Consider the following 25,383-nt stretch of genomic DNA (forward strand, 5'->3'; position numbering starts at 1 on the left):
CAAAGGCCTGGAAGGGGTGAAAGGGGAGGGGGGGGTGCTGAGCTCAGCCCCCCCCCCCCAAAGGCCTGGAAGGGGTGAAAGGGGAGAGGGTGGGGGCAGGGGAGCTGGGACAATGTGTGGGGGTGCTGAGAGCCATGGAACCAAACTGCAAATTCTGTAGGTGATGGAAACCACGTCCAGCCAGAGGGTGCAGCACGCCTAGTCCAGCACCTCTGGGTGGGGCCCCAGCTAACATGATGGATCAGGGCTCCAGACTTCTCCGGGCAGGCCCGTTGGGAGGAGGAGCCGATCCGTGGCTATGATCTCACTCTCTTCCCCTCCTGCCTGCCTCTCTCTGTCCCTCCCCAGACGCACCCCTCTACCCAGCTCTCCCTCTTCCCCTCCTCAGCTCTCCAGCCCCTCCCGTCCCCACAGCACTGGGGGCCAGCCCCTGCCCTCGGGCCCCAGCTCCCCATGGCCTCTGGGCAGAGCTGGCCCCACACAGGAGGATATTACGCAGCCGGGTCTGGGGTTAAGGAAGCAGGGGCGGAACTCGTTTCCTAGCCCACACAACCAAAAAAGGCTAAATTCAGCAGCAGGGAGGATAGGGCGAGTGATTCCCCAGGGGAAACTATGGGTGAGGGGGCCAGTCACCCCCCTCCCCTGCCCTTGGTTCCTCCCACATAACTCAGGCACTGCTCAGCGCTTTCCTGTCCCTGAGTCACCCAGCTGCCTCTTCATCTTCCCGGCCTCCCCTGGGGGCAGGCAGCGCCACTCCCTCCTTTGCCCCAGTACAGGATCGGTGCTGGCGCAGCGCTGCCCCTTCCCGCGGATGCAGCCTCCTTCGAGGGGGGCCAGCCCTGCTCTGGAGGGCCCCCAGCCAGGCCCATGAGGGGAGGGCAGGCTGCACGGCCCATTCATTCCCTAGAGGCAGGAGGCGTCGTCTCCTCAGAGCCCCAGTCCCGTTTGCCCACCACCATAACCGAAGTCCGACTGGAACTGGTGCCTTAGAGGAATGAGGCCCCAGCTGCTATTCTCTGATGCCGCTGAGCCAGCCACCCAGGACCCCTGCCCTGGGGCTGGATTGGAAGTGAACCCCCTATATCCCATTCCCCGTGCCCTCCTGAGCCAGCCATTCCTCCCTGAGCTAGGGCTGGATTAGAACCAGCGCCCCCTCGCTGGGAAAGGCCCCATTCCCCAGCCCTGGCCTCTGCTCTGGGGCCAAGCTAGAATCAGCATCTCTTACAGAGGAAAGGCTGCACATGCCTTTCGCTGATCTCCTGAACCAGCCGTCCTGCCCGCTGCCCTGGGACGAGGTAGGAAGCAGTGCCCCTTTCAGGGGAGAGGCCCCATCACCCACTCACCATCCTTCCCCCTCAAGCCAGCCAGTCCTGCCTTTCACCCTCTTACTGTCCGTCTCACAGGTATCCCTTGTCCCCATTGTTCGGAGCAGGGAGGAGATCACTGCAGGATCCCGCCCTATTCCCATTTCTCTCTTCCCTCAGAATTTCTCCCATGACAACCAAGGGGAGGGGGGGGGATGCATTTTTCTCTCCCCCACCCTCCTCGTGATTGGTAGCCGAAGCCAATTAATATTAACGAGGGCGGTGAAAAAACCAGACACTGTCTATTCCGAAGAATCTCTCTTGCATAACCTCAGTGCAGACACACCCAGCTCCTCCTGCCTTGCAAGGCAACATGGCAGTTCCCAGCTGGCAGCTGCATCTCATCTGTGGTCTCTCTTGCAACATCCGTGTCCGAGGGAGCAGGAAGGGCCTAGGAACCGAACGCCGTGGAAGGGATTGCACCAGACTGCCTGGGGAAATAAGAACGCTGTAGCCAGTAGAGCCTGAGCAGCAGCCCTTAGTTCTAACCTCAGACCCCGCACTCCCTCAGGGCCCAGGGAATAGAAGCCAGAAGTCCAGATTGCCACTCCCCTGTTCTAACCCCTAGCCCATAGTCCCTGCCCAGAGCTTGGGAAAGAAGCCAGGAGTCCTGACTCCCAGGCTCCTGCTTTAACCACTAGACCACACTACCGGAAGTGGGATCAGAACTCGGGCATCCTGGCTCTGTCCTTGACTAACCCCTGGACTCCCCTCCCATTTCAGTGCTCCCCCTAAAGGCGGCATTCAAAGCAAGCGCCAGAGCCAGGAGGGGTTTGTGCGGGGTGGGGGTGACTTGCCGGGAGCGCCAGGCGTTTGACGCTGGGAGTGTGTGGGGGTCTCATCAGTGATGCGTTTTCGTCGCTACAGTCGAAGTTCCCCACGTCCCCGACGGAAACGGAGCGCTGCATCGAGTCCCTGCTGGCTGTCTTCCAGCGCTACGCTGGGCGCGAAGGCGACAACTGCACGCTCTCCAAGAAGGAGTTCCTCAGTTTCATGAACGCCGAGCTGGCTTCCTTCACAAAGGTGAGCCGCACCCTTCTGTGGGACACCCAGCCCGGGGGGTGGGTGGGAGGGATTCCAGCTACTGCCATTGTTACAACCCAGCAGCTCTGCTGAGTCGCTGGCGGGGACATGGGTGGGCGGGAAAAGGGGTTCTTGCCTGCGGATGTGGCTTGGAAACCAGCTGTCCTTTGGTGCCTTCCCCAAGTGCAGCTTCCTTTCCCCCATTACAGCACGTCTCCAGCTGTCACTTGCCCAGGCAGAGCCCACGGGGCGGGGGTGGAGGAAAGAGCCATGGCCTTTGGAACTCTCTGCCACCAGATCAGGATACAAAATGCATCTGTCTAGGCTCAGCCTCCCTTTGGCAATTAACCTCCCTGGTACTAACCTGTGCAGGGGACCGGCATCGCTGGCTGTAGGGAGTTGGGGAGTCCGCCCCCTCTATTTTGTTGTAGGATCTCGATCCACAATTCCACAAAGGGTGCCTAGATATGACAATATGGGTCTCCTCGTAACTGCAAGCAGGGATACTGGTAAAAACCCTCCTTGGCCTTCCGCAGAACCAGAAGGACCCAGGAGTCCTGGACCGGATGATGAAGAAGCTCGACTTGAATTGCGACGGGCAGCTGGACTTCCAGGAGTTCCTGAACCTCATTGGGGGCATCGCGCAGGCTTGCCACGTTGCACTGTGCGTGCAGGCTCCCCCCGGCCACCACCACACCAAGAAACTGTGACCCCGCCCAACCCACACCTACAGCCCAGCAAACATTCCCGATGCACCCTGTGCAAGACCAAAGGTCAGTTCAGACCTGCCCCCAGCGTGTGTGTGTGTGTGGAGGGGCTCTCCTTGCTTTTGTATCAGTAAAAGAATGGTATAAAAATTCCTACTCCGTAGTTTTTTTTTAAATCTCAAAAAGTTGGGGGGAGGTGGGGAAAGGGGGCATGGTAAGGGACCAGCATAGCTCCAGTAGTTTGAGCACCAAACTGGGAGCCAGAACTCCGGGGTCTTTTCCCTGCTGTGCCACTGCTCTTTGGGATGGGACGTCGCCCCTCTCTGCCTCAGTTTCCCCACCTGTAAAGCAGGGGGATAATGCTAATTATCCACTTTTTGTCAAGTGCTGTGAGCTCTATAGATGAACGAGCACCCTAAAAATCCAAATTCTGAGAATTATTTTAGGGATTTTATGATCATTGCGTTGGACTTCTTTAAACAAAGCAATGGGCGGGACTGGGAGGAGGGCTGTCACGGACTCACCGACCGTGCCCACTCTTGGCCCCGTGCGGGGTGCCCCTTTCAGTGAGACAGCCCTTCTCGGGGGTCCACTCTCTCTCGGGGTCAGGCCCCTCCACCTCCTGGAGCCGCACCTCTCTGAGCCTTAGCACGTCTGTCTCTGCCGTGGGCCCCCTCAGGGAATCCACTCGCTCTGGATCCCCGGGGCCTCCACCCCCGAAGGGGTTGATGCCACCCTGTTCTCTAGACTGGAGTGACTCTCAGCCAGCATAAAACAGGAGGGTTTATTGAGAGTTGAACACAGCACAGGAAACTCTCAGGGCCTCAGGCCTGGCCTCCCTCAGCCCAGCACATCCCAGTCTCTCTGCATCCAGGTGGGCTCTGCCTGCTCCCCCTCTCCAGCCAGCCCCCTCCTGCTCCCAGCTGGGCATCTGATACCCCTGGCCCCAAGCCCCCCCTCTGTCCATTGTCTTCTCTCCAGGGAAACAGGGCTGTAAACTGGGGCCTCCTCTCCTTGCTTCTGTCCTCTGGCTGGAACCGGCTGGGTAGGTCACAAGGGCAAATATGTAATGTTAAAGGGTAAGATAGATCAGTGCAAAACGCAGCAGCTACAGGGTCAGGAAACTAACATTAGGGTTGCAAAGGAGTTGGGGACATAACTTGCCTACTCATAAGGGATAGTTGCTAAACTCTTGAGATTGGATCAGTGAAGCGCCCCCTGGTGGTGCTGTAAATCAGATCAGCAACACTGAAATTTGGTCTGTCTCCAGGCCTGAGCTGGGAGAACTTAACAGAGGAGGGACCCTAAAAGGGGAGAAAAGCTGAAAAAGTGAGGGTGAGGGTCTGAACAATACAGGGCCTTCACAGGCGAGGGAAATGCCTGTGATTAGAGAAAGAGGGGAGAAAGTCCCACAGCAGCGTGGAGATCCCCCCTCCCCCTCCCGCTGCTAGCCGTAGCTGTAAAGTCACAAACTTGGGGCCAGGTGGCCTCGAGCACATGGAAATGTGCTAGGGCATCAGCTGGGATTGTCCTGGGTGAGACTCTCCCCCCACTGCTAGAAATGTTCCAGGCTTGAGCGACATTAGCAATCTTACACTTCCTGTTCAAACGGTCCTGAACAGAGGTTACAACAGCTCAGAATCTGGAAACTCAACCCGCTCCACACATGTGTACGGGCCCATTTCGCAGCTTGGGTTTGGGAACAAGGCCATGCTGACGTCTGATATTCTGAGGCCAGAGGCGATCACTGTGATCGCCGAAGTGTGACCACAGGCCAGAGAACTTGCCCCCAAAATAATTCCTCGGGCAGATCTTTTAGAAAAACATCCAACCCTGATTTAAAAATCAGTAATAGTGACTCCGCCACCACCCTTGGTAAATTGTTCCACTGGTTAATTATTCACACTTAATAATTTACGCCTTATTTCCAGTCTGAATTTGTCTAGCTTCCACTTCCAGCCATTGGCTCATGTTAGACCTTTCTCTCTAGACTGAAGAGCCCGTTTATTAAACATTTGCTCCCCCTGAGGGTACTTCTAGATTGTGATCATGTCACTCCTTCACCTTCTCTTTGTTAAACTAAGTAGATAGACTCAAGGAGCTCAATCACTGTAACTAGCGCACACAGATTTAGAGCAGGTGGGGGAGGATATGCCATACAGTGCTTTGCCCATCCTCTCTAAAGGACACCAGTGGCTGGGGTAGGGAGCAACTGCCCTCTCTGAAGAGAGGCAAGTATGGTTAGCAGCCTCCCAGGGCAGGTTGGGAAGAGGTCACATTAGATTATCATAACACTCCCTTTCTGGCTTTAAAGGGAGTTATTCCAAAATAGCTATTCCTGATACGTTCTGGAACAAGAGCACCCACACCTGGAGTTCATCAGGGATAATCTGCTTTGAATTCACCCTCCCTTAGTCTGGATTAATTTTCATGTGTAGACACACCCAAAATCTATATTAAAAACAAAATGGGAAAGGCACCATTCTGACCATGGGAGCGCCAGCACAGAGGGTCAAGCCCAAAACTTCTGGCTGACCTAGAACCTCAAGTTTTCCATGCCTCATTCCCCACACATTAAATAAACCCAACTCGGCCCTTCACAGATGCTTTCCCCTCTTGACCTTCAAACTGCAAGGCCGTCACTGAGCCGTATTCCCTACCCCATCCCTCCAGGTCATTAGACCCTGTTCAGGGCAAACACCAGAAGCAACTAGGCCTGGGGAAGGGGCCATTTCTTACGGGAAAATCTTCCGTATTTCCCAGTGAATCAGGAGTTCTGCTCTCTCTAAAGCAAAGCCTGAATGCTTGATGAGCGTGACTGTCCCTTTAAAGCCCACGGACGCAGCACTCTGTAGTAAAGAGAAGTGCAGCCTCACCTGCTTACATCACTCCACAAAGAAAGCCGGAACAACCAGCCCATTGTAGGCTCTGTCAGAACAGCTGAACCAGTGAAAGGGGGAGTCCGCTCGGTTAATTCACTTTATTAACATGAAAAGGAGACAACGTTGGGAAAAGCTGCTAAGGACAAAAATCAACCAAAGCGCTGGGATTCCAAGCCACTTCCCCGCTCCCGTCAGGGAAGGGACCCAAAGCCCGTGAGCCTCCTTGGATCAGGACTCGACTGCCCGTAGGACAAACTCTCGATTCTCCCCAGGGCCATGCTGAACTTGAACCAGGCTGCTTTTCCTGCTCCCCAAGCCAAGCTGGGTTCTCAGAGCCCTGGTTCTGCATCACTGTCCAGGAGGGATGGGATCTGTGACTGGAGAAGGGGTGTGTGTGTGTGTGTGTGTGTGTGTGTCCATATGGTGCGTCTGTCTCTGGTCACAACAAAGGCTCTTGGGCAGAGGGAACGTTCTCTTCCGATGAGGGTGATGCTGCCTCCAGTTAACAGGGGGTGAATGTCACATGAACTGCACCTCGTGACAGGATCCCATGTTATGACTTGTTGCGCTCAGGGGAGGGGGCGGGAGTTTCACCAGGGCTTGCCAACTGTGGCGTGGGAGGGAAGAGCAGATCTCACAAACTGCACACTTCACAGCAATGGTGCAAAGGATCCAGGGGCAGCGGCTCAATTAAGAGCTGGAACGAAGGAAAGGAGAAGCAGAAGCAAGATGACGGTTTCAGGGTCGCAGGACTGAAGGTCTAGCCAGAGGGAAGCGGGAAGTTCCCGTCTCCCCAGCCTGGGGCAGGGCCTTAGCGGAACTGGAGTGGGCTGATTCGCAGCCCAATGACGTCTTTGCCGATCTCTGTCACCTGGAGAATAAAAGGGAGGCGGTTAATGGTTAACAGCAACATACGCTTGGGGTTCCCGGCGCAGATAGCTTCTACCAGGACACACTGCAGGGACTGACTGTGCTGGGATGGACGGAGACAGCTCGAGAACCTCATCTCAACCCCATGCAGCTGTGCCACCCAGCTCCTCCTAGAGCCCAGAATCCTAGTCCAAATGGCACCAACGGGACCAGGATCCAGCCCTATGTGCATTACAGAGAACTGCTGGCACAGTTCTCCTGGCCTGCCCCCGGACGATGGCTGCAACCAGCGTTTTAAAATGAAGAACTGAGCAGGAGGCTCAGTCTAGAGCGACCCGCAGGGCTCGAGCAAGGCCTGACCCAGTTGTGCTTTGATTTGTAGGACGTGCTGCTGCCGCTGCTATTCTGAAAGGTCTCTCAACGAAAAGAAAGATGAACTGCCCAGCTGGTAGCTGAGACAGGCGCATGCACACCCTGGGCTGCTCAAGTCACTCCCCAGAGACAAACGGGCGCTCTCCCACCAGCAGCTCCAAGCACTTGTGGTCACACGCTCCTATGGCGCCCCTAGACCAAGCTCAGCCCATCCTGTCTGTCCCTGATCTGAAGGCGCCCCAGACTGCGAGGGGCAGGGACACACTGCAGGGCTTTGCCTCCTAATCAGGGGACACTCACACTCAGCTCAGGGTAACCCATGCGGCCTGTTAGCGAGGGGATTTCACTGCAGCACCAGCCACCCTGCACAGTCCTCATCCCCAAGGAGCTGTCAGCGCTTCCCCAACTTCCCCACACTGCACCACTCCAACGTGGAGGGGGCCGGCAGCATGGAGCACAAGGGGGATGGCGTGTTTGGGACAGACCCCAGGGAAAACACCAGCTCTTCAAGTGCCAGGCTGTCATTACAACCCTTGCAGAGCAAATGGGAGCTGGGTGATAAAGGTCTCACCAAGCCCCTACTCAGCTCAGATCCCCCCGCCCTGGGAAGGATGAAGGGCTGAGTTGAACCTGCTAGGATAAGAACCTGGGGTTCCAGGGATTCTTGATATTTCAATCCCGAGGCCTGAACCACTGATGTTCCCTCCTGCTTATGAGGGCATGTCTACACTACGCGCTGGATCGGCGGGTAGTGATCGATCTATCGGAGATCGATTTAATCGCGTCTAGTGTAGACGTGATAAAATCGATCCCCGATCACTCTGCTGTCGACTCCAGAACTCCACTGCGGGGAGAGGCGGAAGCGGAGTCGATAGGGGAGCGGCAGCAGTCAACTCGCCGCCGTCCTCACGGCCAGGTAAATCGACCTAAGATATGCAGACTTCAGCTACGCTATTCGCATAGCGTATCTTAGGTCAACACCCCTCCAGTGTAGACCTAGCCTGAGTCACCCTCCTGCCGAGACTCAAGGGAAACATTTACAGAGAGCATTAGGCAGGGAGAATTCGTCAGGAGGAGCCAAGGACCAGAGGTGGGGGAGCGGTGCTTACCGTGGTGACTCGGCAGATCTGTCCCCGGAACTCGGGGCAGTAGCAGGCGCCGCTGAGCGGGCACTTCTCCACCGGCTTGCCGCGGTAGATGGGCCGGTAGGAGGCGGCGCAGATGTCAAAGGGGTTGTGCATGTCGTAGTTGAGCTGGTAGGTGTCGGTGGGGTTCTTCTCGCAGGCGGACAGGATCTTGCGTGTCTAAGGAGGGAAGGGGAAGCATGAATGGAGAGGCAGCTGCGGAGCATGCAGGGCAAGAGCTTTGGAATACGGAACGGCTCCAACCTGACCACATCTCTCTGCTTTACACACCAGGAAACCCCACGCAGCCTTTAGGGCAGGGAAACATCCTTCCCTCCAGGCACAGCCTGCCTGCCTAAGACATACATCCACCGCCCCAGCTGAGACACCTGCCCCAACCCCAAGCTCACTGCTTCCCACTGCATGGCCTCCCCTGCACACCTTTGCCCTGCTCAGCCTGGTCCCAGGGGAGTGAAGGGACCTGAGCACCCCAGTCCCCCCTCACTGGGCCCTGCACACTTACCTGCTGCGACACTTCGGGCTTGGGGCCCAGCTCCAGGAGCCGGCGAGCGAAGGTGGCGGCTGTCTTGAAGTTTTTGAGCTTAAAGAAGAGATTGAGGGCGGTGCGCAGCACAAGGATCATGTGGACGGGCTGCAGGTTGGAGTGGGTGAAGTAGGCTGCCATCTGCGTTGGGGGAAGCAGGGGAGAGAGAACACCATCACTAGGGGGCAGCGTTTGCCAATTACCTCGTGGAGCAAAGATGGAGTTGCATCTTGGGAGGTGACCCCGCCCTAGCACAATGCAGTCTGGCTGCTAGAGGGAGCAGGACAAACCCAGCGGGGTGGAGCTGCAGCGGGACAAGCCGGTCTCAGGCTGACAATCAGTGCTGTTGATGGTATGGGAGGCGGGTTAGTATAAGGCCTGCTTCACAGATAGGGAAACTGAGGCCCGGTGACTCGCCCCAGGCCACCCAGGGAATCTGCGAGAGGGACTGGGCATTGAATTGAGGATTCCTAGTCTCCTATCACCACTAGCCCATTCTCTCCCAGAGCCAGGAACAGAGCCTAGGAGTCCTGGCCATGATAACTGGAGTGCATACCTCGCAGGTGCGTTTCTGCTGCTCCAGGGTCTCTTTGGGGAGCTTCTTCCTCTCGATCTCCATCGACAGCCCCACGATGTACTCTCGGCAGATGGCAATCAGCTGCTGGGCCTGTGACGAGAAGAGAGAGTCAGGCACCATTCGCCCGCGGCTCCTGAGAGGGAAGGGAATGGGAGCCGGAAGAGAGGTGCCCCTCACCTCGGCGATCTCCTGCTTGTTCTCCACCACCAGCAGCGGCACGCTCAGCAGGATGGCGCGGAACTTCTCCACCGCCTCCTCGAACTTGCCAGCTGTGGTGAGCTGGTAGCAGACTTGCAGGCGCTGGATCAGGTCGTTGAGCTTCAAGCCGACGACCGGGAGGGCATTCTTCAACCCGGCGTCCTTCCTGGAGGTGCGGGAAGGGGCGGGAGCTTCAGTGAGAACCAGCTGGACCCCGGAGGGGATGGTGGGGGGGGCAAGGTTACCCTGATGGGCCATCTGCACTACAACCAGTCAGTGACACGCTGGCCTGGCTGAACTAGGTCCACACTGCAGCTCCTTGGCCATCACAGCTGTGTGGCAACCACGGAGGGGGTCGCCAAGTCTCCCCTGCTGCCTGACTGGTGCATGCTGGGAAAAGCTGGGTCGCTATCCCATAATGCCTCAGCTACCCCTACAGAGGACGTACTTCCAAATGCTCAAAGCTCGGCCAGAAGAAACCAGCAGCAGGCGGCAGGGGAGCGCTAACCCCACCTGCCTCACCCTGTTTAAGCTCTAACAAGGGGAGCCGGGTGACTAAGTCCTTCCCGTCATCAGGAAACTGCCCCGGGATGGAATTCTCCCTAGAACTTGTGCTATCAACAGAGGGGCCGGTCCCAGATCCACTCAAGAGCTGTTTAAAAAACGATTCAAAATGTGCTTGTTTACATCAGGGGAAAGGGAAGGCGACACCAGGCAGGGAGTGGGCAGGGCCTGTTTTGTGTTTGAACATGACTCGCACACTGGGAGCTAACCTGCAGGTAACTAGAACCACCACCCCTCCAACCAGCAGCATCCAGGGAAGAGTCAGGGGAAATGGCAGAGAGGCCGGATTCCACCCCGCTGCTCACCAGTTGCGATGTGGATATCCATACATGGCGGGGAGGCAGGGAAGTGCTTGGTAGGTGGTTCGGCCCCGGGCATAGGTTTGCAGGAACAGGTGTTTGTAGGGGCCAAAAGTAGTCACTCCCACCTGGTCGTGGAGGAGCTGAAGAGAAAGAAGGGAAGCACCACACTTATTGGCTGGTTACTGCTCCAACCCCGCCCACAGCCTAGACTGGGATCTCATCCTGCGCAGACATTAGCCCCCCAGCCTATTAGAACTTCTCCTTTGTACCTGGGGAACCTGAAGCACAGGGAGGAGAAGTGACTTGTCCAAGCAGACGCAGTGAGTCTGCGACAGAGACTGAAAGAGAACCCAGGCACCCTGAGCTTTAGCCGAGAAACTCTCCAATTCCTTCGTGAGGTTAATCCAGTATTGCCAGGCAGCCACAGGAAGGCAGTGGGATGGAGCTCCCAGAGCACTGGGGAGGGATTTGGCCACATCTCCCCATTAACATCTGACCCCGAGAAGGGACCTCTAACTCTGTCCTTCAAACTGAACAGCATGGGGCATGAGACTGCTGCATAATCTGCCTCTGCCCGACTACCCCTCACTGGAAAAGGTCACAAACAGGAGGGGGAGAGGGGATCTCTGGGACTCTCCAGCGTAACTTACCCGCATGGCTGTCTCAAAGGAACCACCCAGGATGTGATCAACAGGCAGCTGGGAATTGTTACACCAGACCTAAGGGAGAGGAGGAAATACATTACAAGAGGAACTGCTGGGGGGGGGTCACGCCTGTCCAATGCTCACGTCCCATTCAACACCAGCAGCAGGGCTCCAGCCACTTCTCCCAACAAGGCACCACCAGCTCCTGATGCTGATAATTAACCAGCGCAGGAAGGTGAGCAGGAGGGACCCGACCAGGAAAGGCAGGTACCCGAGGGAGAAGGTTTCAGAGCGAGGCACGGCGGGTTTGTCCCGTTACCTGAGCTGGGCTGGTGCCCTTGGTGGGTGGCACAAAGAATCCATCCTCGGCTCCTCCTGCCGGGCCAGCAGGGACATCCTAGGGGAGCAAACGGGGCACTGATTAGCTTGTCAATGCCGTGCTGGTGACTGACAGCTCTGCAGCCTGGCACCGCACGGTGAAGGATCACCCCTGGGCTGCCCTGCCAATGTGCTGCAGCCTTAACCTCAAGAATCACTTCTAAATGGAGAGAGGGGAGGTTAGCCTCCGTGGCCCATTCAATCTTTGGCCTCGGCTGAAACTGCCAAGAAGGGGACAGCTGGGGCACGGGCTAGTCTGACGCCCCTCCACGCATTTCATAGGCCAAACAGCCATCAGGACACCATCACCAGAGCCCAGTGCCACCAAATCTTGGCTTTCACCTAAAACAGATGGATTTCGGGGGGTGGGGGGGGGAAGGGGGATGGAGAAAAGGGCAGGAGGAGGAGAAACGTCAGTGTGAACAAAGTGTGAAGCCATGTGGTGATGCTACAGGCAGCCTGATACAGTAGCTCAAGAGTGTGAACTGTCCCATACATCACAATGAGGCATTGGGTTTCAGAGCCAATGACAACAATTTAACTGATGACACTAACCCTCTCACTGCTGATCACTTCAGCAGAAACATCCCACCCAGATCATGTTCGTGTGGCCTCCGATTCTTCTCCTGGCTTTCCCAGCACCCATCCCTCTTTCTTAAGGGCCACTGCAACTCGGCTAATTAAGGCTCCCAATTCCTCCTGATCCCCCAGCTCCCTACCAGTTCAGGGGGAAGGTCCAAATCCTCTTCAACTTCCCATCCGCCTCCTTCCTCCTGTCCTTTACCAAGGGTTTCGTCTCCAAAGCCTTCCCCGGCATCCACAAAGCCATCTGCACGTTGCAACAGAACCACAGTCAGAACTTTGCTGGAGAGGAGAGAGACCCCCCCCACACTCCCCGGCATTAAGGGCTGCTCATGTGTTCTCACCTTCATCCAACTGCAGCTCAGCATCCTCTCCCCAGCCTTCGGTGCCAACTGTGTCAATATCAATATCAGCAGCCAACGCCCCTCCTTTGCCTAGGGAAAGGGACAGGATCACTCATTCATCTCCCTTCAAGAGGGCCAGATCCACCTCTACCCCGATAGAACGCTGTCCTCGGGAGCCAAAAAAAGTCTTACCGCGTTATAGGTGGAACCGCGTTATATCGAACTTGCTTTGATCCGCCGGAGTGCGCAGCCCTGCCCCCCCGGAGCACTGCTTTACTGCGTTATATCCGAATTCATGTTATACCGGGTCGCGTTATATTGGTGTACTAGGAAGAACAGGCATTATGCTGGCCCATCACACCCCAGCTCCTACTGTCACAGATCTGTGCCGCATTAAAGGCCAAAGACATTTGAAGCATGGGTGAATTGCATCCAGGGGATTTCCTGGGAACGGTTTAAATGTCATCTTTAACGGGGTACCAGCCTGCACCAGAAGCCCGTGAGAAGCTGGAGGTTTAACAGCTGGGCTGCTGGAGTCCCGAGAGGGAATTACAGCATGCCTAGCCCAGCTCAATTAGAGTCGGTTCTGCTGCGATTAATTGGGCCTGCAAATTTACCCCGATGATGAGAGTGAGTGAAAATTCGTAAGATGTCACAATAACCTATCACAGCAAATGTTGATGGGAAATGGTGCAATAGCCAGCCACACAGACTGACTGAAGCAGGCCAAACTAAAAAGGCCTGGACTGTGTTGGGATCACGCCTGGTAAACAAGAACAGCGTGAGACCGGAAATCAATGACTCAAAATAGATGCGTTGGAAACGAGGTCTAAAGGGTGGACAAAATATGAAGGGACAGGCTATTCCACTACTGCTCCCTTTTGGGGTCCTGACAAAAAAAGACTCTGGGAGGAAAGCTGCTACCACAGTGCTGGCTGGCTGACAGATGAGAGAAGGGGAAGCAGGGACCGGACCTTCTCTGTGCTAATCCTGAGAGACGTCTTGACCAGACCAGGCCAGAGAGCGAGCCCGATGACACTGCCACCCTCTAAATCCCAAAGACCACCTGGGATGGGAAACTTTCTCTTCCCCTCCACAAATGCATCCTTTCCCTACCCTTCTCTCCCTTATTTCTTCTCTTTCCCATCTCTCTCCTTTTTCCTTCTGTCTGATAAGAATCTGGCTTAGCCGGCCAAGACTGCATATTTTGCAGCACTGCTGTACGCTTGTGCCCAGAGAAGCAGATAACAGCAACGCCTAAACAGCCCCATGCGGATAGACGTTTGCTAGATCTCAGAGTGACGAATAAGACCATGTGCTGTTCCTGTGTTTTTCCAGCAGTGAGGTTGCAAGTCCAAGTCAATACTAGAGACAGATGCTGCATTTTCTATCTTTGCTGTTCTTTTCTCTCCCCTCGTGTGTGCGTTCTTGTCTTGTCTTTTAGGAACCAGGACCAGACTTTAACAGCAGCAACAATGACAACTCCAGCCCATCTCAACTAACTTCTCTTTTCCCCAAAAGGACAGTTATTACCACCTTTACCACCATCTCAGAGACTGTCAAACGGGGTTTCTTTCTAAAACCTCTCTCCCGCTAAGGGGAAAGGGAACAAGGAATGTGCAAATGAAAGCCTCACTTAACCCTGGTCATTTCCAAGGCTTTAACTCTTTTCCGAATCTTTAATACAAAGTTACAAGAATGTTTAATAACGTGCCTGCCATGGCACTACGCAGGCTGAGGTCTGTATAGCAAACCCCAGACCTTGTTTAACCCCGTTTAATATTGGACAGTGACTGTGTCCTGTTCACACCTTGGACTATTTGGGCCCATTCCATCTATATGAATACAACCGTTCCCAAGTAGGCAACGCTACCTTTGCTAGCAATTGTTCCTTCAAAGAATCCCTTGGAGACAGTGAGCAATGGCCAGTTAGTGTCCAGAGGCATGATGGCGGCAAGGGGCTGGAGCAGCTTTGCATTGGGGTCAATGTCTGGAATCTGAAAAGAGAGAGATCCATAACTACAAACCATGGAAAGAAAACCCTCGGCTTAGCCTCCCCTCCATGTAATGCAAGGTGCTGGTCTCAGCCCTGGCTGGAGAGGGGGCTCCTTCCTTCAGGGTGGGTGTCAACTAAAGCCTCGACCTCATCAGCCCCAGTGCTAACTCCCACTGCGATCCTCTCCTCTTCCGGGTGGAGCCTGTGACCAGGCAGGAAGCAATAGCTGATCAACTAACCGTTTCCTTTTCTGGGTCAAACGTCTCCTTCAGACTCTCGGCTTCTTCATCCAAGCCATGGGTTGCAGCTGTGAGATAGGCCAGGGACTCTGAAAAGACACATAACACATATGGCAGATGGATACATCATCTGTAGGGCCCTGCGTAAATCATCATTTAAAAAAAAATTTTTTTAAAGAAATGTCATGACTGTGTAAATGTAAAGTATTGAATTTCACGGAGTTTGCACAGAATGAATTTTACAAGCAAGTTTAGTCAATTTCAAGGAAACCATCTTTAAAAGATGACGGTTTGGGGGCATAGTCACAGATTCTGTGCCCTCTGTGAAATCGTGAGTCACACAAGACACTCAAAAAGTGTCAGATACTCCATATGCCATACACATGAACTGCTTGGAAGGACTGGGGACTTCCTATACCAGGTCTCTAGGCCTTGCTGAGATGAAAGTAAGATTGGCAGCATATACAGAGGCCCATCAGCTCCCACAGGCATCACAGGAGGAGGTTGTGGGGTCAAGGAAGAAGAATGGACTGTTTTCTAGTGGTCAAAGCAGGTGATCAGGAGTCCCAGGACTATTGGTAGCTCTGTCACTAATTGTTGTGAGACTTTAGATAATGCACATCCCGTCTCTGTGCCTCAGTTTGTCTCTGAAAAGTGAGGGCCATAATGCTGAGCTGCCTCCAGGGGGCACTGTGAGGGTTAACATTTGGAAAGTGCTTTGAGGAACTTGGCTGAAAAGCAGATGGGGAAAGTGTTGCGATCCAAGCATCCCAAACGAACAGCCATACAGTGGGGTCACACCCAGCCGCGATGCAGCAGCTAAACCTCTTCCCGGCCCCCCTTTAGCTGTGGTTCTGGACACTTAAGTGGGAGGCAAAGCAAAGATGCAGGAATTGACATTTACGGGATCTTTCCCGCCGTCCCCCAACCCACAGGGCAGCGGCATAAGATGCTGGCGCTGCGATACTCACTCTGCCCGCAGTTCTTCAGGATCCTCACCCTCTCTGCTACATCTCCGAGGTACAGGGCGTTCTGATAGTGGCCACTCATGTCTTTACGGATCTCCGCTAAACCAGAGGACGAGATAGAAACAGTCACCACCCCTCTGCAGTTCTCAGCCTCCTCTACAAGCTGCCCCTTCTCCCCTCTCTCAGGGTGTCACTTGGCGCCATTATTAATTAATTCTTATTATTATTCTTTATTTGTATTGCAACAACATCTAGGAACCCCCCAGTCACGGACCAGGATCCCACTGTGCTAGGTGCTGTACGAACACAACAAAAAGACCGCCGCTGCCTCGAGGGGCTGACATTCTAACCCCCGTCCCGGGACTCACCTATCTTCATCATCTTGCGGAGCTTCTCCAGGTTGCCCGTGATGAGGTACAGGAAGGAGAGCCTATCGAAGTTCTTGGTGCGCTGGTAGCACATCTCCACGATCTGATGGTTTCCCTGCAGCAAGGCCACCTCCCCCAGCTTCTCCCAGCAATTCTTGTCATCCAGAGCCTTGGCTGCCTCCAGGGCGATCTAACAGAACGCGGCAGACACGGGCACAGATGTGAGAGCAGGGATGGAAGGATGGTCAGGCAGATGCTGGCCTGGGACTCTGGAGACCCGGGCTCAGCTCCCTGCTCCACCTAAGATGTTCCGTGTGACCTTGGGCAAGTCTCTCTGTGCCTCAGTTCCCATCTGTACAATGGGGATAACAGCACTGCCCTGCCTCACAAGGGTGTTATGGGGATACTTTAAAGACCGACTCTGAGACTCTCAGATACCTGTGACAGACAATTGCTCCCTACTGCTCTGATCCAGCTGCATTATGAGGAAATAAAGCAGACACATCTCTGTCCTGGCCCACTCCCCACATGTGGACTTTATCATCACTCTCAACCACAGCTCCAAACAAGTTGCAATCTGATTTTAGTTCCTCTTCAGGCTCTCCATCTGGTCTGTGCCTCCAATCACACCCTGGTCTAGCTAAGTTCACTGCAGATCCACAGGCCCACCAAACCTTGTGCCCAAGAGCGGGGACCTTCAGTTAATTCACATTAAATGGATTTCTAACATTCCTCTTTAGTACAGAGGTGCAGCCTGGGGAAACGACAGGACCCATCATGCACTGCTCCAAGCAACCTTCTGTTCAGATTAAGCTGGGCCATCGCTCGCAGGGAGCTGTAGACTCTCGGGGCTGAAATCCAAGTCTTAATGATGAGGGCCAGCAGAGGCCTCAGTGTAGAATTTCAGAGGCTGTGCCTGGACTACCACACGTTATCCAGAATGCAGATGAGCCTTTCCCCAAGACCACACCATACAACCTGCCACCTGTACAGGCAGCATTACAGAGGGAGGTACCCGTGCAGATATCCCCTTCCCTGCCCCAGTGCAGGCTGGCCTCTCACCTCGATATTGCCGCACTCCAGTGCCAGGCTGAACCGGGTCTTCTCGTCCTTTACGAAATGCAGCGCCACCTCGGGGTAGCCCTTCTTCTGCAGGTAGGCGATGATGGACTGGCCCACCAGCTTGGCGTTCCTCACCATGTGCAACACCTAGAAGGGAGGCAGCCAGGCAGAGGAATTGAGAATGCCACGTGGCAGGCATTATCCTATGGCACCAGGTCGTGGAAAGATGCCATGCCCTGGCTCCTCACCTCATCATACTTCCTGTTGATCAGCGCCAGCTTGAACTTGAACTCCGTGGGGTCAATGGTGAGGACCCTGGGTCGGCATTCCCTGTCTAGACAGTACACGTTGTTCCCCTTCACACGGGTGACATAAATAGGCAGGTCCAGAGTACGGATGATTCCATGATCCCTAAACCAGGAGACGACGTATTTGTATGTTACACAGCGTGACCCATTCTAACATCATGGGTTAGAAGGGTCTCTCTGACCATTAGCTTGGGAGAAGCTACAGACTCACATACCTCTGTATATGGCCTCGCCACTAGGGTGCGTTATAACAGCAAGCCCCAGTCTAGGGAACAGGCCTCCACAAGGCCGGTGTCAACAAGAAAGAAATGAAAAGGTACAGCTGCACTCAAAGGCTAGGCTGCAGGACTGCCTCACCCTACGGATTGCAGAACTGACTTTGAATCCAGTGTTGGGAAAAGAAAATACAGAGCAAATTCCTGTTCAGCCTGAAAAACTATTTAGGTTCTCCCAAGCTAGCAGTGAGCTAGCCTTTATTTGATAGTTCCACCTGCTAGGATGGGAGCTGATATGATCAAGGCAACTTAATTTTGCACAGAGGCTTCAATAAACTCCACCCCCATGAAAACACAAGAGGGGAAGAGCGAGGAGAGGCTTTTAGCTGTGGTGTTGAGAGACAGAGACGCACCCGCCCTGGGGAGTTGCATGGAAGAACAGAGAGGAGGATGTTGCTACAGAGGGAGGGTCCCCAGGGGGTTGTTCCTGACAGCAGGAGGTGCAGAGCAGAAGGCTCACATACCCAAACCCAGCAGCTGAGGCGCAGCCCAATATCGAACCAAGCCCAGCCACATTTGGCGAGGGGGTTTGCGCCAAGGACAGGTCCTTCAGAGAGTGATTTCAAGCCACACACCCTTGACTCTTGAGCCCTGCAAGTGACAGACTCACCCTGTGGTGACGGCGTATTTGATGTGGTTGCTGGTGGTGTAGATGAAGACCCCGCTCTCATCCCAGGCGCCACTCTTGACGCGGATATTCTCATGGATGTTACACAGGGACTCCAGCTTCCTGTTGCAGATCATGATGGCTGGAGAGGAGGAGGAGGAGGAAGTCCAGAAAACCGTAAGGGTTACAGAATTCCTGCTCATTGTGTCTGCCCCAGAGGGCTTGTCTAGACAGCAAATTACTGCACGGCAAAGCAGGGTGTGACTCTACAGCGCACCAGCTGGCCATGCCATAACCTCCCGCATGGGCACTGCTACAGCGCACTAGGTCCCGGAGTGTGGCTTGGTGTACTAAAGAGCACACAGCTGAGAGCAGGCAGAGCTGCCGAAAACCCTAAATGGGTGTAAGTAGGAAGAAGGTACCTTACCATGCTTAGCCAGCAGGGCCACATGGGACATGTCAGCTGACCAGATGACATACTTCACCTTGGAGATCTTCACGGTAGCCTGGGTTCTGCAGGGGGAGACAGGATTACTATACGGGCCTCTTTCAGGGAGACTGTCACCATATTCCTTACCAACTAAAAGAGCTTTGTCATCTCTATTGACTCCCACTCCCAAGAACTCTGGGGCTTGATTCTCAGATACCCTAAGGCCCTTTTACACCATTCTGGCACTGTAAAGTGGCATGAAAGTGAGCCTAAATGAAATTTACACTGCCAGACTAGTATGGAGGGGCCATAGCATATCGGAGAATTGGATCCTCTGGAGTCTATCCTAGCCAGGAGAAGTCTCCCGAAAGCAACACAGGCTGAGATATGTAAAGTGACAACTTACTTTAAGCCCAAAATTCAGGTTTTATTTTCAGAGGCAGATTTTACAGAACACAGGAAAGAGTTTCCCATGCAACTTTTGTTTCAATACAACTTGATGCAAGCCTTCTCGCCGTGCTAGAAACCCAGAGGCACCAGTCTTGGGACAGCGTATGAGAACCAGGAAGTGAAACGGACCAGGCTAGTTTCAATGCACAACATTGAGTGAAATGCAAAGTAAATCTATTTGTAAATGCTTCAGTATTATTAATCTGGGATTCTAAAGTCACTGGTAGCATACAAGGATGTTTAAAAGGCATAGTTTGTATATCAGCAGGGCCCTTTAAAAGCTGAACCAGACGCAGCAGCACTGACAAATATACTGTAGTGACCAATCCTGCACGGGATTAGGCCAGATGCATGATCAGTGCAAAGTGCTATCACATTCTGAGGTGGGAGCATTTCACACTCACGTTGAACTTGTGTAAATGATGTCACAAGGCAACAGAGAGTCAGGGCCCTGACCTACACCAAGGAGTCTTTTCCTTTGCCAGTCTCTAGGATTCTGTAGTTGTAGTGATGGACAAGGGGGACCATGCCCATTTTTCCCTGCGAAAGACGACAATGCCTGCAGAATAAATTGCACCATGGCTACGTTTATACTTTGCTCCTCGTAACAGCTATTAGCTGGGATTTGGATCAATCTGACACAGTTTGCAGCTGACGCTAGGTTTCGGAGCGTATTAATAGCCATGGTCTGTCCCCAAAAGGCACACGTTGGCAGGATTACAACATGAAATCTCTCCCAGCAGGTGGGACCTTACCGTTTCTGTTGCACATCAAAGAGGGTGATTGAGTCTGCATCCCTGAGTAACAGGTTCCCAGTGCCAGCATAGAAAATCTCATCACAGTTCGGGACCTGCACTTTCTTGGTAATCTCATTCTTCAGGTTCTTGATTAGGATCTGTCATGCATGCGGGGAGGGAGAAATCAAGAGAGAGAGTTAGATAGGAAGAACCAAAAGATTTCCCTTCCACAGTGAAAATCAAGTCTCAACACCAAATTGCTCTCTTCACTGTTTTAAAAGAGAATATTTGGGGAAGAGTTGTCTAGCACTTACAGCAGAAGTCGGGAAGAGGGCCGGGGGAGATTTCTCATCCCTGAGTAAAAGCCAGGAGGGTCTGGAGTGGGAGCAGGGGAAGAAAGGGAGATCCTTCTTCCTTACAACAGCAAAGGGGTTTGTTTGTTGCATGGGGAAAGGAAGCGTTCAAATGTATCGACACTTAGTAGCTAGTGGCCCAATGAAAAATGGAGCCCACAAAGCATGATCAATGGTCCATATGCTGGTAGGGATCCTACCCAACCTCTGCTTTGACAGGGTGGAGAGGAGCTGTTTTTTTCTGTTCTCACTGTGCCGTATCAGGGGGAGGGAGAAAACACCACACCCTCCATATCTTTTTGACTAGTGAAGTTCAACCTTCTGGTAAGATTTCCAAGCACTGTGCGTGAGAGGGTGTATGGGTGGAAAGATACAGTGGAGAAAAAGTAGAGAGCTCAGTGTAGGGAAAGAAACAGAACTAAAGGGTTGGAGGAAGAGAGAGGAAGCAGTAGACACTGAAGAGGCCAATCCAAGGAAAGAAATCAGAGAACGAAGCCAGGAAGGAAGGAAGAACAAAACTAAGAGATGTAGCAAGCTTTCAACATCTACTCACCAAAAACAGCCTGACAATGATACAACTAAATACAACAGAAACTAAACAGTATACAACTATTTTATTTAAACGGCAAGAGGTGTGCATGGCAGCATAAGTATTTTTCACCACGGCTAGTTGGTGAACATTAAAAAAAAGAAAGGATGAAAACTGTTTTCATTAGTTTAAATTTCATTTCTATATTAAGCTTCCTTTTTACCTAACTTCAGAGCCAGATCTTCCCGACAGCACCCCACCAATACACTTGAACCGACAACAATCTGATTAGCCGTTTCTGTGTCTCCCCCTCCGTGCGCACACACTTTCAAATGACAAAACACAGTTATAAAGACGACCCTGATGAGCGTGGCCCTTACCGAATGCATGCGATCCAGGACTGCAAAGCGGTTGCGAGCTACCCACACAGCTGTCAGCCCAGAGGAACGCTTCCCTTCCGGGGCTGGGAAGAGCAAAACACAGGCAGCGAATAAAACCTCTGGCAGGCTCGTATGGCAACACATTAGTCAGTCTTGTTTGATTCCATCTTGGCCGCATTGGATCAGCTGCTTCCTACTAACTCAAATTTAACCTGAGGCTATTCACGAGATTCATTTCCTCCCCCACCACCCTTTCAGATCTCAGCATGGCCAGCGCCAGCCCTTCTCTCTAGCCAAGGCGCAAGACGAGTGGCTGCCTGCACAGCCAACGCCACTGCCTGGCGGAGAAGCAGGCCATCCTGGGTGACAGCGCATTCCATCAAACTAACGAGCAGAGCCTCACTGGCCAAACAAACTGAGAGCAGCGAGGGTCCCGGCTTCAATGTAAGCCCCCCTGCTGGGGCTACCCAGCATAACGAGCTGGAGGCGAACGAATGCACTTTCCCTAGCGTGCAGCTGCTCCCTCGGTTTTAAAATGCTAATATGAACACCGTGCAGTGTGTGTCACACGGGCAGGGAGAGAACTGTACGGCAGGACCCGTTGCAGATGTGGTGAAGGCTTCTGCAGCAGTAATACAGATAATGTGTGCTAAGGGGCAGGGGAATAGATAACCCCGGGAGAGACCTGCTGCAGTTACAGTAAAACAAAGTGATTGTCCCACTCTTTAACTCCCAGACTCTTTCCTCGTCACCACCACCACTACTCATGATAATTGTGTGTTAAAGGAGATGCGCTAAAGATATCGGAGATCCAGACAGTCACAAGTGTCAATGAGACCTTACTGATCATGCTTGTGACAGGTCAGTGCCCCAATGAGGGGAAAAGGGAATCAAGTCTCATGTACTCCACACTGTGAGTTCTTGTAGTTAAGAACACAAGGCTGGAGACCTGGATTCTATGTCCAGCTCAGACAGGGTCTTTCCTGTGTGAACGACGGTCATATGGCTTTCCCTGAGTTTACGCATCTTTAAAGCTAGATTATTACTGGCCTCTCTGATTGGTTCACATCCGAGGAACTTCCCTCATTAATGTTCATTGTACATAGATGCTCAGATAGAAGGTGCTTGAAACATTCCTATTACCCTACATATTTTCTTTACAATAGAAGGTTGTATAATAATCTCCTCAGTGGCTGTTCATTTTCTTCCTTGGCCCAAAAGCCCAGATGTATTGACTTGGCTTTTCTCCGGGGCTTTCCCAGGGGAGCAAGCTGAGGGTGCTAAGATCAATAGTGATGGTATCGCTGGGCAGGGGTTCCAGGAGACAAAAGCAGGATGGTATGAAGGATATTTACCCCAGGATGGAATGTTACATTGCGTATACGTGCTTTGGGTGTTTTTAAAGTCAAAGGCCAAGATTTTCAAAAGTGAGGAGGGAGATTTTGGGTGCCCAATTGGAGACACCTTTAAAAGGGCTTCGTTTTCAGAAAGCACTGAGCATTTGCCCTCTGAAAAATCAAGCTCTTTAAAGGGGTCTCAACATCACATGCCCAAACCCACTAGTCACTTTTGAAACTTTCAACCGAAATATGTGAAGTACCATCTGTACTGTTCAATATAGTTAATATATATTAAGAGACTAAAAAAGGCCCCTCTTTGCTTCCCATCTCTGAGATATACCAGCTGATTTTCGTGCCAGAGACAGTTCTCTCCATTAGACCTGCATAAACCAGTAAAGTTACTAATGAGTGAGCTGGATTCTAGTCTGCCTCAGACATCACCCCCAACATTGCCAGCTAAGTACTCATCCTAGAATCTTTACTGCCGTGACGACAGAGGCAGGAAGAATCCAGCTGGAGTTTCAGATCCCAAGTGGAAGGAAAAAAATGAATCATGTTTTGACTTTTAAATTGAGCAAATCTGATCTGGAATTTGCAGAGCGAGAATATGAATATTGGGCCCCAGCAGTGTCACTTTTACAGCCGCTTCTCAGAGTATAAACCCACTTTGAACACAAAGTATCTGAGTGAAATCCATCTCCACTGACAAGGCAGAGAAGCTGCCTGCTGTGTCGAAAGGGAAAATGGAAAGGTCCTAATAATTGAATTATAAAATATATATTTGCAGCTGTAAAGTTTGGGATGAACATGAATTTTTCAAGTCAATGTACCACGTGATCTAGTAAGCAGGAAGGCCTGCCAAATGACGCACACTGCATGGGCTACAGGAAACGCGGGGAGAGAGTGCAACAAAGACTTGGAGAACAGAAGCTTTTTTACAATGGGATAGAGGAGGTGGGGGCAGGACTGAAGAAAGAAAAATGCAACACATTGAACACCTACCATCGGGGTTCTGGGAGTCTGCGTCCTTGGGGATGGTATACAGGTCATAGGTGCTGTTCTCCAGGTTACTGGCTCTCTATAGAGGGGAAAAAGAAATATACACACATACAAATCAATATATATTATTTATATACACACGCCGTCTACTCACGCTTCCCTCTACCGAGAGAATTTAGTTGCAAATAATAGTGGGAAGAAGTCATCTCCCTTGAATGTTGTACAGGTCACCTGGATACCAAGGTGATGGGCACCCTTTTGTGTTTATGGGAGATGGTGAGGAGATCCTTAGCTGGAAAACCCCTCACAAACCGGTCTCCAGTCTGGCAGCACACCCTGCTCATGTTCCCAGTGATGGGACTGTTCTGTAAGATGGAGGCTAACTAGTGTTAGTTCTAACCAAACCCTGAAGACCTCATTCACACCCCCGGCCTGTCCAGAGACGTTTCTCTAACACAGCGCAGAGCAAATGTGGGGCAGCTTCCCTTCCGGGACTGGCTTACCGTGCAGAGCAGGACAGCATTCTCAGCTGGGTTGTACGACATGTTGAACACTGGGAACTTGGAACCACTGAAGAAGAGACACAAAGAGAAGAGAAAGTGAACAACGGCTTACGCCCCTGTAGGATGGTGCTTGGTTTGCTGCTGATGTCCCAGAATGCATCTTCCTGGGATAGCACAGATGCCTGACGGGTCCAAGACAAGTCACTTCCTGCCTGTTTCCCAGCCCCCCAACACACATTGAACAGTTCTCAGTCCTTGGCCTCTGCAGACAACAGGGACAATTAGCATTAATGGTGACAGTGATTCACGTGAAGGACGCCCCACAAGGAACTCCACTGAGACCCATCACTCTCGTCACAGAGGTCACCGAATGGCCACTATCATTTTGGAACAGCCTAGAAGTCCAAGGCTCCATAGCCCGTTATCTACTCCCCAAGCTCTGTATCAAAGGTCACGTTTGCATTCGACTGAACAATCAGTTTGAAATCAACCTGCGGGGAAGGAGGAAGACAATGCAGCTTGTGTATCTGCAATGGATTAACTGGGAGCTCAGGGCAGCGGCGTTTATCCGAGTGCCAGGACTCTCCCGGCACACGGGCCCCCTCACCTTCTCAGCTGCATGACAGCAACGTCTTTGGAGCTGTTGAAATCGAGCTGGCGCAGGAAACGGTCCTTCACGTAATACAGCATGTTCCCGTGCACCGCATAGGCAGGCCGCTCACGCTCCAGCTTGAACACGATCATGCCGCCGTCGTGGCCTGGGAAAGGAAAGATAGGAGTCATCGCCGGCTGTCACGATTCAATCCAGACAGGGTAGGGGCTAGCTGCCTTTCCTTTCTGCCTCCATAACAGAGGGGTTACTCTGGATAGGGCCAGAGTATTCCCACGGGAATTCAGAGGGGCTGAACGCACACTCTGCACGACTGCATTCAACAGTCACTCGCCTTGATGGAAAGGGTGAATTCCATTCCCTACCCCATTAGCAGCTCCCCTATTTGAAGAGAGGGTCGGCCCCATCTTCCTTCCTTTACATTAACCAGTCAAGTCAGGCCCCCGGCCTCCTCCCTGCGGACTATTCAGCACATGCCTCCAACACGGGATCCCAGACAGAGGGGTTTAGGTGACTCCATCTCCTGTGGCTATAAGAGTCAGGGCCTGGTAAGACTGGTGGATTTTATTTGTATTACTGTAGTCCCTAGAGGGCTCAGTAAATAAGGGATCAGGGCCCCATTCCTCTAAGGGCTAAACACACTCAGAGTAAGAGACAAGCTCCACCCTGAGGAGCTTCTAACTTGGTTTCTGACTAGAATCATATCCCCGCTTACATCCATTCAGAATGTCGCTGCAAAGATCATTTCCCCAGC

General features: G+C 52.8%; 2 protein-coding genes across 2 annotated transcripts in view; one reads left to right on the forward strand and one right to left on the reverse strand.

The window, feature by feature from the left end:
• Positions 1-2,156: 2,156 nt before the first annotated feature.
• LOC112122287 (protein S100-A11) lies at positions 2,157-3,257 on the forward strand (the record flags this gene model as incomplete). The annotated part of the gene is made up of 2 exons (XM_024221122.3): positions 2,157-2,387; positions 2,924-3,257. Coding segments are annotated over 2 exons (405 nt in total), but the record flags the coding sequence as incomplete, so codon positions are not given.
• Positions 3,258-6,059: 2,802 nt separating this feature from the next.
• The window catches only part of COPA (coatomer protein complex subunit alpha), a 33,409-nt gene continuing 14,085 nt past the window's right edge, over positions 6,060-25,383 (reverse strand). The window contains exons 11-33 of the mRNA XM_024205582.3: positions 24,627-24,777; positions 24,020-24,086; positions 23,520-23,595; positions 21,178-21,260; positions 19,934-20,073; positions 18,726-18,811; positions 18,302-18,440; positions 17,357-17,519; positions 17,109-17,255; positions 16,047-16,236; positions 15,682-15,777; positions 14,711-14,799; positions 14,349-14,472; positions 12,476-12,565; positions 12,269-12,378; positions 11,491-11,568; positions 11,178-11,246; positions 10,531-10,667; positions 9,641-9,827; positions 9,443-9,553; positions 8,866-9,027; positions 8,328-8,522; positions 6,060-6,847 (exon numbers count right to left, since the gene is read on the reverse strand). Coding sequence (XP_024061350.2) covers positions 6,788-6,847; positions 8,328-8,522; positions 8,866-9,027; positions 9,443-9,553; positions 9,641-9,827; positions 10,531-10,667; positions 11,178-11,246; positions 11,491-11,568; positions 12,269-12,378; positions 12,476-12,565; positions 14,349-14,472; positions 14,711-14,799; positions 15,682-15,777; positions 16,047-16,236; positions 17,109-17,255; positions 17,357-17,519; positions 18,302-18,440; positions 18,726-18,811; positions 19,934-20,073; positions 21,178-21,260; positions 23,520-23,595; positions 24,020-24,086; positions 24,627-24,777 — 2,750 coding nt within the window. The 3' untranslated portion in view covers positions 6,060-6,787. The remainder of the gene's footprint in view (positions 6,848-8,327; positions 8,523-8,865; positions 9,028-9,442; positions 9,554-9,640; positions 9,828-10,530; positions 10,668-11,177; positions 11,247-11,490; positions 11,569-12,268; positions 12,379-12,475; positions 12,566-14,348; positions 14,473-14,710; positions 14,800-15,681; positions 15,778-16,046; positions 16,237-17,108; positions 17,256-17,356; positions 17,520-18,301; positions 18,441-18,725; positions 18,812-19,933; positions 20,074-21,177; positions 21,261-23,519; positions 23,596-24,019; positions 24,087-24,626; positions 24,778-25,383) is intronic.

The sequence above is a fragment of the Terrapene carolina genome, unplaced genomic scaffold (genome assembly GCF_002925995.2).
Source record: "Terrapene carolina triunguis isolate 2854851 unplaced genomic scaffold, T_m_triunguis-2.0 Scaffold227, whole genome shotgun sequence".
NCBI classification, from domain to species: domain Eukaryota; kingdom Metazoa; phylum Chordata; order Testudines; family Emydidae; genus Terrapene; species Terrapene triunguis.